This window comes from Panthera leo, chromosome B3, assembly GCF_018350215.1.
Source record: "Panthera leo isolate Ple1 chromosome B3, P.leo_Ple1_pat1.1, whole genome shotgun sequence".
NCBI lineage: Eukaryota > Metazoa > Chordata > Mammalia > Carnivora > Felidae > Panthera > Panthera leo.
This window is the reverse complement of record NC_056684.1, coordinates 100,267,391-100,283,036: the sequence shown is the minus strand read 5'-3', so window position 1 is coordinate 100,283,036 and position 15,646 is coordinate 100,267,391. Positions and strand designations below refer to the sequence as shown.

Below are 15,646 nucleotides of genomic sequence, written 5' to 3'. Positions count from 1 at the left end.
GAACAGGATATTTGCATAGTCTTAAAGTGTATCCTCACAGACTGCTTATTAGCTAAAAAAAAAAAGAACAGATATACAGTAGAGAAATTAGGCAGTACCTTTACTGGGTGTTACTGAGGGACACTCAGAGGATACAGCATCATTTATGCAGTACTCCAATCATTAGGAAACCTCAAGCAAACACAAAATAAGGAAGTTCAAATAAAGTAGGAATGGGACTATGTCCTTTTTAAATGTAAATATCATGAAAGACAAAGAATCCTTATGGAAAATGTTCCAGATTAAAGGAGGCTAAAGAGACATGGTGGCTAAAGACAGCATCTCATCCTAGACCATAACTTGTACTGGCTGGGGGAAAATGCTGCAAAGTGTATTATTATTAAATCATCTGACAGAATGTGAATGGTAGATCAGATTAGTTGAAATGTTATATCAAAGTAAATTTATTTTTTTAAGTTTATTTATTTATTTTGAGATAGAGCCGGGGAGGGGCAGAGAGAGAGAGGGGAAGAGAGAATCCCAAGCAGGCTCTGTGCTATCAGCACAGAGCCCAGTGTGGGGCTCAGTCTCACAAACCATGAAATCATGACCTGAGCCAAGAACAAGAGCAGACACTTAACCAACTGAGCCACCCAGGTTCCCCTCAAAGTAAGTTTATGAAGTTGATTGCTACACTCTGAGTATGGAAGAGAATATTCCTAGTCTTAGGAAATATACCCTGGAGTATTTAGAGATAAAGGACCATGACATAATATATCCTCACATGGTTCGCAAAACCACGTGGTTCACAAAAAAATGTATGCACGTGTGTGTGCTACAAAAACAAACAGAAGGAATGATAAAGCAAACAGGATAAGATGCTAACAATAGGTAAATCTTGGGTAAAGGATTTATGGATGATCTTTATCCTTTTTTTTTTTTTTTTTTTTTGCCACATTTGATAAATTTGAAATTATTTCCAGGTAAAAAGTTAAAAAAAGGAAACAAAAAAAAAATGGTTTCCAAGGTCCCCTCCCTGGAGATTCTGATTCAGAGGGTCCAACATAGAGCTTGTGAATTTGTGTTAAAACAGTTCCCCAAGTGGTACCATCAGGGAAATTTGGGAAACCTTGCTTAAGGTATTGTGAAGAACAAAGGAAAACTCCGTGAGAAGCAGTTCAAAATTGTTCTTAATTTTAAAAAAGGAAAGCAGATTCTGCAAATCAAAGCCCATTTAGCACAAGGTTGACATTAGCCAATATTCTAGAATAAATTATTTTTAAGCAGTGTATGTTTCCTTAGGGATAAATAACAGTGATAATCTTCATGATTATCTCATGCCTGGTGAATGAACCTTGTTTGGTTTATTTGATAGGCATATGAAAGAGCTTTTTTTCCCCTTCCTCTCAGCCTTTGGGGTTAAATGGATGATGCACAGTCAAAAACTGCCACTTAACTAGCTGTGTGACCTTAGATCAAATTTCTCACTTTCTCAGCTTCCTCACTTCCTCACTTATAAAATGGGCACATGACGACCTGATAAAGGTCGTCATGAAGATTAAAGGTGTAATGTATATAAAGTTCCCAGTTCAATTCTCAAGTTGTGATTAATTATATATCTGTCTTTATGTATTTCAAGGATTCCCATTTAAGAAAAAAAAAAAAAGAATAGACTTACTCTGTTAACTCTAGAAAGTGAATAAAGATCAGTGATAGAAAATATGGAAAGGAACATGTTTGTTTACTAATGAAGAACTTTTTAAGTAACTAAAGCTGCTTTAAAAAAAAAATAGAAATGTCTCAAGGAAAAAAATTGTAAGTAATGTGATAGATTTTAAACTTTTTTTTTTTAACATTTATTTTTGAGAGACATAGACAGAATACGAGTGGGGGAGGGGCAGAGAAAAGGAGACACAGAATGTGAAGCAGGCTCCAGGCTCCAAGCTGTCAGCACAGAGCCTCACGTGGGGCTCGAACCCACGAACCGTGAAATCATGACCTGAGCCGAAGTCGGGCACTTAGCCAACTGAACCACCCAGGTGCCCCTGATAGATTTTAAACTTGAGGGGTGCCTGGGTGGCTCAGTCAGTTGGGCATCCGACTTCAGCTCAGGTCATGATCTTGCAGTTTGTGGTTTCGAGCCCCACATCAGGCTCTGTGCAGACAGCTCAGAGCCTGAAGCCTACTTCAGATTCCATGTCTCCCTCTCTCTCTGCCCTTACCCTGCTCATGCTCTGTCTCTCTCTCTCTCAAAAATAAATAAACATCAAAAAAAAAACTTAAGACTTATTTATAGTGATCTTTTGTAATATATACATGTATCAAATCATTATGTCATATACCTTAAGCTTATACAATATTGTATGTCAATTCTATCACAATCAACTGGAAAAAAAGTTTTCAAAAACTAGAAGTGTCCACTTTAGAGTGGAGATCCTCCCTGGGGTAGATGGTGAGTGACTTATCAGGGATGCCACTGAGGGGACTCCTACCTTCAGAGCAGTTTAAATTAGATCATCTCTTAGTTCCCTTTTCATGGGAGATTGTGAGAGATGCTCATGGGAGGGACCTAATTAGTGATTGCACCAATAGTCATTAAAAAACCATGCTTCAGGAAAGAGTTTTGTGTATCAATTACTACTTCTCAGGTTATACTATCCAAGGACCAATTAAAAAAAAAGGAAACTAATCCAGACTTCAGAGACATCATCAGAGACCATTTGGCCCTTACTTTGACCCTGAATAAAGTATCATGAAAAATCCAGAGAGAAATACATATCTTGTGTACATCTGAACTCTCTTCTCAATGACTTTTAAAAGTGAAAAATTACAAAGAGAATGGTCATGGCCATATCATTAAAATTTCCTGAAGCAGAGAGAAGAACAAAGGACTAATTATATTCTTCAGTCAGACTATATATGTGTGGATTCTCTCTTGAAACTGCTGGCTTTTTCTTTTTGGGTTGATTTTCTTAATAAATTTTAACTTGTAAGCAGCAGTTATGAGAATTTAAAACTCTTAAGCTTTTGAAAAGCCATCCGTTGCCTACTGTGTTAAAGGTTAGCTGACTCGATTAGATAATATTGTAGAACTAATAAAATTAATACCATAGGGTATATCATTAATCTTGGTTCATATGTCTCAAATGAATATACTTGGTCACTAAGAGATCATAGCTGGGAGAATATAATTGGATCAGTGAGGAAAGCGGGGAAGAAAAAAACCCTAATTAGAGTAGACTTTTTGGACACATCATAGAGGTGGATTTCTCCTTTTGCTGCTGACTGGATGATTTATAAAAGCATTTAAACACAACTGTTTAAAACTTTGCTTTCAAAATCATAATGTTTTTTGTTTTGTTTTGTTTTTTTATAAATACTCCTAGCAAGGTGGCCTATTTTTTTTTTTTTTTAACGTTTATTTATTTTTGAGACAGAGAGAGACAGAGCATGAACAGGGGAGGGGCAGAGAGAGAGGGAGACACAGAATCTGAAACAGGCTCCAGGCTCGGAGCTGTCAGCACAGAGCCCGACGTGGGGCTCGAACTCACAGACCGTGAGATCATGACCTGAGCCGAAGTCGGACGCTTAACCGACCGAGCCACCCAGGCGCCCCTCAAAATCATAATGTTTTGAAACACAAACATTCCCGTGTATGTAAACTATAGGAAAAGATTAAAATTGCTACCATATCTAGATATGTTCTAACAAGGAAACACAAAGACAACTTCTATTCAAGTATATGATTATTAAAACAGATGAAAGATGAAAGCATCAGCTCTTCAGAATTGTCCATTCCGTGTTTCATTTCACGGTGAAACATTTTAAGGTCAAATAACTTTCTCTGCCTCAGATAGTTACACTTGTTTTTAGTTACGCATATATGATTGCTGAAACATTGGGTATAGTGAGAAATGCTTTAAATTTTTTGATATGAAATAGGTTATTCACTGGTAGAGATACTGATAGATCTTTTTATTTTAATGGGGGGGATGGTATTTTAAAAACAAAAGGATTGGGTACCTTTTGTCAGAATACTTAAGGATATATCTTTTAGTGTTTCTAGACTTGCCTGGGGTGAGGCTTAAAATCAAGGGCTTCAAATGTAAAAACTATTAACAAATGTTGCTTTTGAAGGAATTTTATTTTATCTAAACATTAGCTTTTTCTGTACCTCCTATCATCTAGATTGTAAATCAAGAAAATTACAAATTTTAAGGGTTACTTGGTATTATCAAAGCCAAGTCCAAAGCATTACATTATAGCTCCCTTTGAGGAGAGCCCTATAAATTTCATATCACACTGCATACTCCTTAAACTATGTTGACTGGAATTACCTACAACCCATGTCTTAGAAGGGTTCTATATGCATTTGCCACTAAGGCAGTAGTTCTTAAAATGTGGTGCCCAGAACTGCTCAGATACTTGAGAATGGAGCCTAGCAATCTGTATTTAACACGCCCTCCACATGATGCTGGTGCACTTTATTGGAGCTGGCTTTTCCCAAGACAGAAATTAAAACAACCAGTTAAAGTAAAACCTTTGCATTTGTCCCTAGAGAAAAGATAGCACATAGTGGCAACTCCTCCTCTCCTTCTCTTCCTTCATTGGCTAGATATATTTCATGACACCCAACACATGCTTTCAATAGCTTTAAGCAGACCTTGGTTTTGCATTGTAGAATTCTTCAGTGCCAACAGTTAAGAGAGAACATCATGCCTTCATTCATGTCACTGCTAACCCTGCCATGCATGAATCCTCAAATGACTTAGAAGTTAATATCAGCAGGTAAAACATGTTCAGTAAAATCTAATAGAGGGTAGTGGCCTCTTGAGACAAAATAATAAAACTGAAAATGGAAGCAACACATAATGAATATTTGTATGTCAGAGTACCAGCTGGCATAGTAAGTACTGAAATGAGAAATTAAGTTAATATCAAGCAGGAAATTTATAATCAAAAAGTAGCAAGCAATGATAGGAAGAGGAGAGGACTGCCTTATAACTGACGAGGGCCCAGTATGGGTTTGAGTAACATTTTTCTGACTTTATGGAATATTTCAGTTAATATTTGTTAGAGCTAAATTTCAAAGGAAGTAGTTTTACAAAGAAAAAATGACTTAAGATACTTCCCACATTGATAACCTTAAGCCTTAAAAAAACCCTGCTTTCCATCCACATAAAACAACTTTTTACTCGTATCTATATTGCCAACTCAATGGGAATTTTGGAATTTCAAGTGGATCAACATTAGTTTTTTTTTCAATCATACAGTGGCCTTTGATTACATTACTCTTATCTAAACACATAATGTAATATATATAGTACATTAGCACACTTGTTATCGTAAACTCAGATACTCTTTTTCTAACATTTACTATAGCTTAAACTATGAGGTGTAAAAATTTAGAATTGCATACGAGTAAGTTGCAATGAAGAAAAAATTTGAAGGGGCTCTTTGGAAATCTTACTGGAATCTGCATGGAATTTTTTTTTTTTTTAATCTTTGGAACTGCTGGCTCATATAGTTAGTATAAGGACTGTGAAAGGAGCTAGATGGGTGATATCTGCCTGTATTTTTTAGTGATGATACAGATTACACATTATGTTTACTTTTCTTCATTTTCCGCAAGGTTTTGAAATGCCTGAGTTCATTTTAATAACCTAGGTATATTTGGCCAGTAATGTCTGTGTTTCTTTCTTAATGTATTTGAGTTTGGAGATAAAGTTTATAGCAAAGTCAGTGTGATTAATATGATAATGTTTTCTTATTTCAAACAGCTAGTTAAAGGCCTTCAGCAAGAGCTGAACCGATTATATTCCCTTTTCTGTTCTCGGAATCCAGACTTTGAAGAAAAAGGGGGTAAAGTCTCAATAGTGTCACATTCCTTGGGATGTGTAATCACTTATGACATAATGACTGGCTGGAATCCAGTTCGACTCTATGAACAGTTGCTACAGAAGGAAGAAGAGTTGCCTGATGAACGATGGATGAGCTATGAAGAACGACATCTACTGGATGAACTCTATATAACAAAGCGACGGTAAAATACCTTAGTCTCTTAAAAGAATTTTAAAAGTCTTAATGGAATTACTGGACTTCTTAGGAGAAAACTGTAAGTTTTTCATGATAATATTTGGAGTACGGAGAGTACTAGGTAACATGCCTAATCGGCGAGAGACAATTTTGTTAATATTCATGCTAATTCCATGCATGTTCCAAATAGCATAAAATAAATTGCTTTGTCATCATCTTTTTCCTTCCATCTCTTCAGAATTTGTTAGGAGTGAAATCTAAAACTTATTCCAAGCTGAGTCACTGTGCAGAATCCTTATTGAAAATGTTTACCAGTTTGTAATCCTTTGTAATTTTTACTAATCTTAGAGATGGGCCTTTGCCTTTCTTATTATTCTGAAAATAATTTTAAATCCCTTTTCTCCTTGGCAAATGAATTTTTGGCAGATTTATAATTATTTGATCACTTGCGGCCTTCCTGATACTACCTTATAATTCTTAATTACATTCCTGTCTTCATCTATAGTTACATCCTTTATCTTCTTTGTCCTCTTAATGCATCTCATCAATTCTAATAGAACAGTAAAAAGTCACTCATTTTGATAGTTAACATCATATAAAAACAACCAATGTAGTTGACCAAAAATTTTATTCAGGAAGCCTTGGATTTGTTTTAGTCTCATAAGTAGTTGTCTAAGGATTTTATTTAAAATATTATTAAGTACCATAGGCTAGATACATATATTTTTATAATGTCAAAATAATAGTTTTGAAAGAAGATATAAGCATGTTTCAGAGCAGCCATTTTTTGTTTTGTTTTGCTTTTTAATTTACCTCCAAGTTAGTTAACATATAGTGCAACAATGATTTCAGGAGCAGATTCCTTAATGCCCCTTATCCATTTAGCCCATCCCCCCTCCCACAACCCCTCTAGTAACCCTCTGTTCTCCATATTTAAGAGTCTCTAGTGTTTTGCCCCCCTTCCTGTTTTTATATTATTTTTGCTTCCCTTCCCTTCCCTTGTGTTCATCTGTTCTGTGTCTTAGAGTCCTCATATGAGTGAAGTCATATATTTGTCTTTCTCTGACTAATTTCGCTTAGCATAATACCCTCTAGTTCATCCATGTAGTTGCAAATGTCAAGATTTCATTCTTTTTGATTGTTGAGTACTCCATTGCATGTATGTGTGTGTATATATATATATATATATATATATATATACACACACACACACACACACACATATACACACACCACATCTTCTTTATTCATCCATGGATGGACATTTGAGCTCTTTCCATACTTTGGCTATTGTTGAGAGTGCTGCTATAAACATTGGGGTGCGTATGTCCCTTTGAAACAGCACACCTGTATCCCTTGGATAAATACCTAGTAGTGCAGCTGCTGGGTCATAGGGTAGTTCTATTTTTCGTTTTTTGAGGACCCTCCATACTGTTTTCCAGAGTGGCTGCACCAGCTTGCATTCCCACCAACAATGCAAAAGAGATCCTCTTTCTCCACATCCTCGCCAACATCTGTTGTTGTCTGAGTTGTTGATGTTAGCCATTCTGACAGGTGTAAGGTGGTATCTCGTTGTGGTTTTGATTTGTATTTCCCTGATGATAAGTGATGTGGAGCATTTTTTTCATGTGTTGGTTGGCCATCTGGATGTCTTCTTTGGAGAAGTGTCTATTCACATCTTTTGCCCATTTCTTCACTAGATTATTTGTTTTTTGGAAGTTGAGTTTCATAAGTTCTTTATAGATTTTGGATACTAACCCATTCTCCCATTCTGTCAGTTGCCTTTTAGTTTTGCTGATTGTTTCCTTCGCTGTGCAGAAGCTTTTTATTTTGATGAGGTCCCAGTAGTTCATTTTTGCTTTTGTTTCCCTTGCCTCTGGAGACATGTTTAGTAAGAAGTTGCTGCAGCCAAGATCAAAGAGGTTTTTGCCTGCTTTGTCCTCAAGGATTTTGATGGCTTCCTCTTACATTTAGGTCTTTCATCCATTTTGAGTTTATTTTTGTGTATGGTGTAAGAAAGGGGTCCAGATTCATTTTTCTGCATGTCGCTGCCCTGTTTTCCCAGCACCACTTCAGAGCAGCCTTTTAGATACAAAATACAGTAAAAAAAAAATAATAATAATAAACAAGTTTAGAAAATGAGCTGCACCTTTAAAAAAAAAAACAGAACCTTAGTTCCATTATTTATTAAATGTAAGTAGATACAAAACATAATAATGGGAAAAATTTGAAGTAATCCAAATGTTCATCAGCAGAGAAGGATTAATAAACTGTGGTTGATCTGTATGAAGGAAAATTATACAGCTGTTACAAAGATTGAAGTAGATCAGGAGGCAATGAAATGAAAAGACCTCCAAGATTCACTATTAAGTGTAGAAAAAAAAGCACAGAACTGTGTATATGGTGCGAACATTTAGTGTGATTTTTTTTTTTAAGGTCATATATATGTTTGTATTTGCCTCACATTTCCCTAAAGGATCCTTCCAAAAAGCTGTTAACAACAGCTATTATGAAGAGTAGGGCTACTTTTACTAATCATTTTATAAATGTTTATAGACTGTAGCAGGTGTATCAAATACTGTCAACAGGGATTAATTTGAGGGATTGGATAATGGGCCATCATTTTCTTCTTTATACTTTAGTGAACTAGCGAGCATCTAATATTTATAAAATTGTGAATATAAATATTAGTACATTATCTCCTACTGCTTCCTAGACTGAGAGAAATAGAAGAACGGCTACATGGATTGAAGGCGTCATCCATGACACAAACACCTGCCTTAAAATTTAAGGTAAGGAAAGAGAGAGATAAGATTTCCATCATTTATCTCAATTTCTTTTCAAACATCATTTGAAGTGTGACAGTAGGATTCAAGTGAAATCTGAATTTTTCTTTCAAATGAATATAAACTGAACACATACTGTGTGTTGGACATTGCTAGTTTTGGGGTTTTACAAGGAAAAGGGTGGACAAGATGGCTCCCCAGCCCTCAGGATCTGTAACACAGCGTTATCGGTACAATTAGTAGCTTATAGAATGATATATACATGAGAGAGAGATTGTAATTTTGCTTGGAAAGGTTTACAAAGGAATGGCATTTGTACTTAATCTCAGTAAAGTGGATATTGCCAAGTGGAGGAAAAGAGAAATGCTATTCTGTGTAAAAGAAACAGCACAACAGGGGTGTGAAGGGGTATGACCCCATAGTACCTCCAAGAAACATGAAATAATCTCAAGTAGTGGAAAGAGAAAAATATAGATAGATTTGGGAAATATTTAGTATTTAGAAATAACAAGCCTTAGTAACCAGCTAGTTATGGATGATAAGAAAAATAAGTGGAAGCATATAGTGATGATTTTAGGGATGGATGGAAAGCTTGCTTTCATTCAGTGAGAAGTATATGACAAAAGCACAGGATGGGATGTATGTGGTTGGTTTGGAGCAGGGTAGGCAAAAGAGTTTAGCTAGAATTTACAGGATTTGGGGCAAAGGGGCTGTGGGATAACAGGAAGAGCTAGAAATAAAGAACTTATATTTCATGTGAAGGGTTTTTGAGCATCAGAATGGAGCTGTGGTAAAGTAGTTGTTTAGAAGAATAAAAAATGATAGAGAGATGTCGACCTTGACCTGCCTGTTGGAAAGAACATAGCCTGTAGCTGAATAACAAATAACTCGTTTGCAATGTTAAATGGAGCATGTCATAAGCTCCCTAATACTCATTTCCTTTTGAATGTATACACATATATAGTGTACTATATCATCTCTTCTTGAAATATCTTTTATCACAAGAGCTTAACATACTGCTTAAGTAATGGAATGATGTAGAAAATTTTTTAGAAGAATCTATCTCTATGACTTACAAACAATGTTTTTTTTTTAACGTCCATATTTAAAGGCCATAAGGTTGGGATACCTGGGTGGCTCAGTCGGTTAAACATCCAGCTTTGGATGGGGCGCCTGGGTGGCGCAGTCGGTTAAGCGTCCGACTTCAGCCAGGTCACGATCTCGCGGTCCGTGAGTTCGAGCCCCGCGTCAGGCTCTGGGCTGATGGCTCGGAGCCTGGAGCCTGTTTCCAATTCTGTGTCTCCCTCTCTCTCTGCCCCTCCCCTGTTCATGCTCAGTCTCTCTCTGTCCCAAAAATAAATAAAAAACGTTGAAAAAAAAAAAAAATTTAAACATCCAGCTTTGGCTCAGAACATGATCTCATGGTTTGTGAGTTTGGGCCCCGCGCCGGGCTCTGTGCTGATGGCTTGGAGCCTGGAGCCTGCTTCAGATTCTGTGTCTCCCCCTCTTTCTGCCCCTTCCATGCTCATGCTCTCTCTGTCTCTCGATAATGAAATAAACATTAAAAAATATATATTTAAAAGCCATAAGGTAAATTTATGTATTTAAAAAGTATATGAGCGTGATCTTTGGAGTGATCCCACCTGGAAGTTGAGTTCCATCTCTACCACCATTTTTTTTAAGTTTATTTATTTATTTTGAGGATGGGGGAGGGACAGAGAGAGAGAGGAAGAGAGAGAATCCTAAGCAGTCTCCACACCGTCAGCACAGAATCCAATGCAAGGCTTGATTTCGTGAACTGTGAGATCATGACCTGAGCCAAAATAAAGACTTGGATGCTTAACCCACTGAGCCACCCAGGTGCCTCCTTACCACCATTTTTATATATGATCAATATGTTAAATATGCAGAATTGATCTGATAGAAAAAGTAAACTCTTGTATTTCATGTCCTGGATTTTTTTTACTGGAGAGTAGAGTATGATCCACCAAGTATTAGGATCTCAAAATTCAATATTCATATTACTAGAACTTAAACAGTATAATTGTGTATTCTTGTAGTATATACTCATGTGTAGTCTAATAATATGAATTTTTAATTGTTATTTAATTACTCATAGAGGAAAAATACAGAAATCTGAAATTTAAAAAGGACTATCTGATGACTGGCAAATTAATATTTAGAACTCCAGGGATCTAGAAGGAACAGAAGTCTTTCTATGCCTGTTAACCAAAAGATGGGTTTACTTTCAGAGTATAGGTGTTAGGTCTGTTACAGGTGACCACTAAACTTTAAAAACAAAGAAAAACTATTGACAAATATTGGTCTGAAGAGTGGGAAAATTTGGTTCTGATCACGAAACTTGGCCACTAACTGGTTATGTAACATTGGCCAATTATTTAACATCTCTGAATTCATCTGCTTACTCATCTCTGGAAAAGGAGGTTAGACTAAATGTCCAAAGCTCTTTTTCACCTAGAAAATTCTTTGATGGGTGTAGATCTCACTAAATCAGTCATTACTCTTAGAATAATTCCTTTGTGGGGTGCCTGGGTGGCTCAGTCAATTAAGCATCTGACTTCAGCTCAGGTCATGATCTCGGGTTTGTGAGATCAAGCCCCACATCGGGCTCTGTGCTGACAGCTCCGAGTCTGGAGCCTGCTTCAGAATCTGTGTCTCCCTACTCGTGCTCTATTTTTCTCTCTATCAAAATAAATAAACATTTTAAAAAAAGAATTCCTTTGTGTGTTTGTCTGTCAAACTGCATACCAATCATAAAGAAAGGAAAGTTGTTTTATAACAATTTAACAAAAATTTATGAAACGCCTGACCAAAGCATAAAGCATTTTTCTAGGATATATATGTATTTACAGGTATGTATACATCAAGCAGAAAGGATTTCCATAGGGGGTGCCTGGGTGGTTCATTAAGTTAAGCGACCAACTCTTGATTTCAGCTCAGGTCATGGTCTCAAGGTTCGTGGGTTTGAGCCCACATTGAGCTCTGTAGTGAGCATAGAGCCTGCTTGGGATCGTCTTGCTCCTCTGTCTCTGCCTCTCCCCTGCTCACTTGCGTTCTTTCTCCCTCTCTCTCAAAAATAAACTTTAAAAAAAGTATTTAAAAAAAAAAAAAAAAAGAAAGGATTGGGGCACCTGAGTGGCTCCATTGGTTGAGCATAGGAGTTTGGCTCAGGTCATGATCTCATGGTTTGTTGCGTTCTGGCCCCTTGCTGGGTTTTGTGCTGAGAGCATGGAGCCTGCTTGGGATTCTCTGTCTCCCTCTCTCTCTGCCCCTCCCCCAGTCATGCATGCATATGTGCATGCATGCTCTCTCGCTCTCTCTCTCTCTAAGATAAACAGTTAAAAAAAAAAGTATTTACTTAAATTTTCTTCTATCTCAACTATATTTTGTATCTTTCCCTATCCTTTATTATTTTAATTATCTTAATCCTTTCAGAAGTTGGTGTTTTCATCTGTGTCACTGTCTATGATGTTTTTTGTTTTCTTTTTTTTATGTTTATTTGAGAAAGAGTATGCAAAAGCAAGGGGGGGGTGCAGAGAGAAAGAGAGAGAGAGAGAAAGAGAATCCCGAGCAGGCTCTATGGTGTCAGTGCAGAGCCAGAGCCTAATGCAGGGCTCAGACCCACGAACCCAGAGCTCAGGACCTAAGCCAAAATCAAGAGTTGGACGCTCAACTGACTGAGCCACCCAGACAACCCAGTTACTATCTACCATTTCAGATGCTTTTTCTTATAGTTTTAATTTAACACAAGTTAATTTTCCTCATCCTTCAGACATGTCGAAGTTACCCAGTCCTTTAAAAGCAGAAAAAACTTTCTCAAACCTTCTTTAACATGGAGGTACCATTTTCAAAATATATATTCGTTATTTGGGGGAAAAAAGAAGAGTCGCTTCAGATGTAGTGTGGGGAAGAGATTAAAGGGACATAAAATTGGAGGCAGAGACAAGTATATATAGTTATAGTCCAGATGAAAGACCATGAGGTGAAGTGCAATAACTTCTTAGATGTTGGAGATGAGATGGAATGATGAATTTGGGACGTCTCACCCATCAGGATAATGGGATATATGAGAGAAGTTAGGCGACCTTAAGAGGTAAAGTGTCATGTTCTATATATAATCCAGTGCTGCTGATCACACCAGTTTTCTAGAAGCCCTCTCACGTGCCATTCATGTATACTGCATTATCATGGTTCTCCTTTCCCTCCCCTTTTGTAGTCTTACCTCCTTCCTCTGCTAATCAAATGTAGTTCTCGCTAAAGCCCTTCTCCTTTTTTCTTTTTTGTTTTAATTTTTGTAATGTTTATTTATTTTTGAAGTAGAGAGAGAGAGAGCGTGAGTTGGGGAGGGACGGAGGGAGAGGGAGACACAGAATCCAAAACAGGCTCCAGGCTCCGGAGGTTTCAGCACAGAGCCCAATGCGGGGCTCAAACTCACCAGCCATGAGATCATGACTTGAGCCGAAGTCAGATGCTCAGCTGACTGAGCCACCCAGGCACTCCTCCTTTTTACTTTTAAATGTTTGTTTATTTTGAGAGATATGCACTATGCATATCTATGCACTTCATAAGCCCTCTTACCACTTCTCTTGGTTTTACGTGTCACTTCTGTAACGGTGATACATAGAGTTGGGAGATGACATATCCAATTCTGTATCTCTTGCCTTAGAATTTCAGCCCCTGTAAATTAGATACGTTACAGATACTTCAAACTTAATTGTGAACAAAAACAGAACTTACCTAGAGTTTCCTGTTGCAGTTGATGGAACCACTGTCTTCCCAGTCAGCCAGACCCAAACCTTGTGACCTGCCTCTGACTCATTCCTCATCCTCATATTCATTCAGTCATATTGATTCCACCTTCTCCTCTCCCATTTCTATTTCTGAATGGAACATCTCGCCCTGCCCGGGTTCAGATTCTCTCTTGCCTAAACACTTGCAGTAGTTTCCTAACTTGTCTCTGAGTCACCAGACTCTAAATTTTCCAGTTCATCCACATACTACTACCAGGTTTACTAACCTCCTAAAACATGGGGCAAATCCTGTTCTCCTTCACTACTCATAAAATCGATTAAGTCCTACTTTTTTAACCAAGTAGTCAAGATTCTGTGCATTCTCATTCCAAGTTACATTTTCCTGACACCCAATTTTTCAACTATGTCAGACTACTTATACTTCCTAAATTGAGCCAGGTTCTCTCCTGCCTCTGCTTTAGTTCATGTGATTGTATCAGCCTAAAATGTCCTCCTTTCTGGCCCCAATGACCAGCCCCAGGTGTAGAAATCCTTTTTGTTTTTTATGGCCAATGCAAATGCTTTCTCCTGTGTATCAGAAGACGAACAGACTTTTCTCCAAAGAAGACATCCAGATAGCCAACAGACACATGAAAAGATGCTCAATATCATATCCTTTGCATAAAGGAAATGCAAATCAAAACCACAGTGAGGTATCACCTCACATCTGTCAGAATGGCTGAAATCAAAAACACAAAAAACAGCAAGTATTGGAGAGGATGTGGAGAAAAAGGAATACTTGTGCACTATGGGTGGAAATGAAAACTGGTGCAGCCACTGTGGAAAATAGTATGGAGTTTCCTCAAAAAGTTAAAAATAGAATTACCATATGATCCAGTAATTCCATTAATGAGTATTTACCCAAAGAATTCGAAAACACTAATTCAAAAAGATAAATGCACCCCTGTGTTTATTGCAGCATTATGTACAATAACCAAATTAGGGAAGAAACTTTAAGTGTCCATTGATAGATGAACGGATGAAGATGTGGAATATTAGCCATAAAAACAAGAATGAAATCTTGCTATTTGCAGCAACATGGATAGATCTAGTGGGTACAATGCTAAGTGAAATAAGTCAGCCAGAGGAACACAAGTACCATATGATTTCATTAATGTAGAATTTAAGAAACAAAACAAAGGAACAAAGAAAAAGACAAGACAAACCAAAAAACAGACTCTTAACCATAGAGAACAAACTGATGGTTACCAGAGGGGAGGTGGGTGGAACGTAGATGAAATAGGTAAAGGGAATTAAGAGGACACTTACTGTGATGAGCTTTGAGTAATGTATAGAATTGTTGAGTCACTATATTTTACACGTGAAACTAATATAACAATGTATGTTAATTATACTGGAATTAAAAAAAAATTAATGTGGAAAAAAATGCTTCCTCCTGTGTAAAAACTCTGAGGTGGAATTAATTATCCCTCTCTTACAGCAGGCTTTCCCCCTATTCATTTATTTTATTATGCCTCCCCCACAGGATTCCTCTGCCTTATTGGTCTTTATTAAAACATTGATAGCATTAGAATATTACTTCACACAAAATAGTAGCTTGATAAAACTTGGACTAGTGTGTGAAAACACACAATGAAATGGTCTTCCTTCTCCTTTTCTTCTTCTCATTTTTTGTTTTCTGTTAGATTTAAAGATAATGAAGTTGATTCTAAAAATGGATTTTTTTAGACTAATTAATGGTTGGCATATAATTATGGCAGATACCATCTGAACAAAGCTTGTGAAAAAAGACATTTGAAGATAATTTTATTGTTCATATTTTGCCATGTGTTATGTTGTGCCCAAATTCTGCTGAGAAAAACTACCACCAGTTTTAAAATTTGGGATGACTTTATCATTTTAGGTTGAGAATTTCTTCTGCATGGGATCCCCATTAGCGGTTTTCTTGGCATTGCGTGGCATCCGCCCAGGAAACACTGGAAGTCAAGACCATATTTTGCCCAGAGAGATTTGTAATCGGTTACTGAATATTTTTCATCCAACAGATCCAGTGGTGAGTTGCAGTTATAGACA

The 15,646-nt window shown here is 37.0% G+C and overlaps 1 protein-coding gene across 9 annotated transcripts in view; it reads left to right on the top strand.

Moving 5' to 3' along the window:
* DDHD1 (DDHD domain containing 1) overlaps positions 1-15,646 on the top strand; it is a 106,489-nt gene that overhangs the window by 79,414 nt on the left and 11,429 nt on the right. For all 9 annotated transcript variants that reach the window (XM_042943266.1, XM_042943267.1, XM_042943265.1 and 6 more), the window contains 3 exons: positions 5,760-6,022; positions 8,732-8,807; positions 15,477-15,626. In XM_042943266.1, coding sequence (XP_042799200.1) covers positions 5,760-6,022; positions 8,732-8,807; positions 15,477-15,626 — 489 coding nt within the window. The remainder of the gene's footprint in view (positions 1-5,759; positions 6,023-8,731; positions 8,808-15,476; positions 15,627-15,646) is intronic.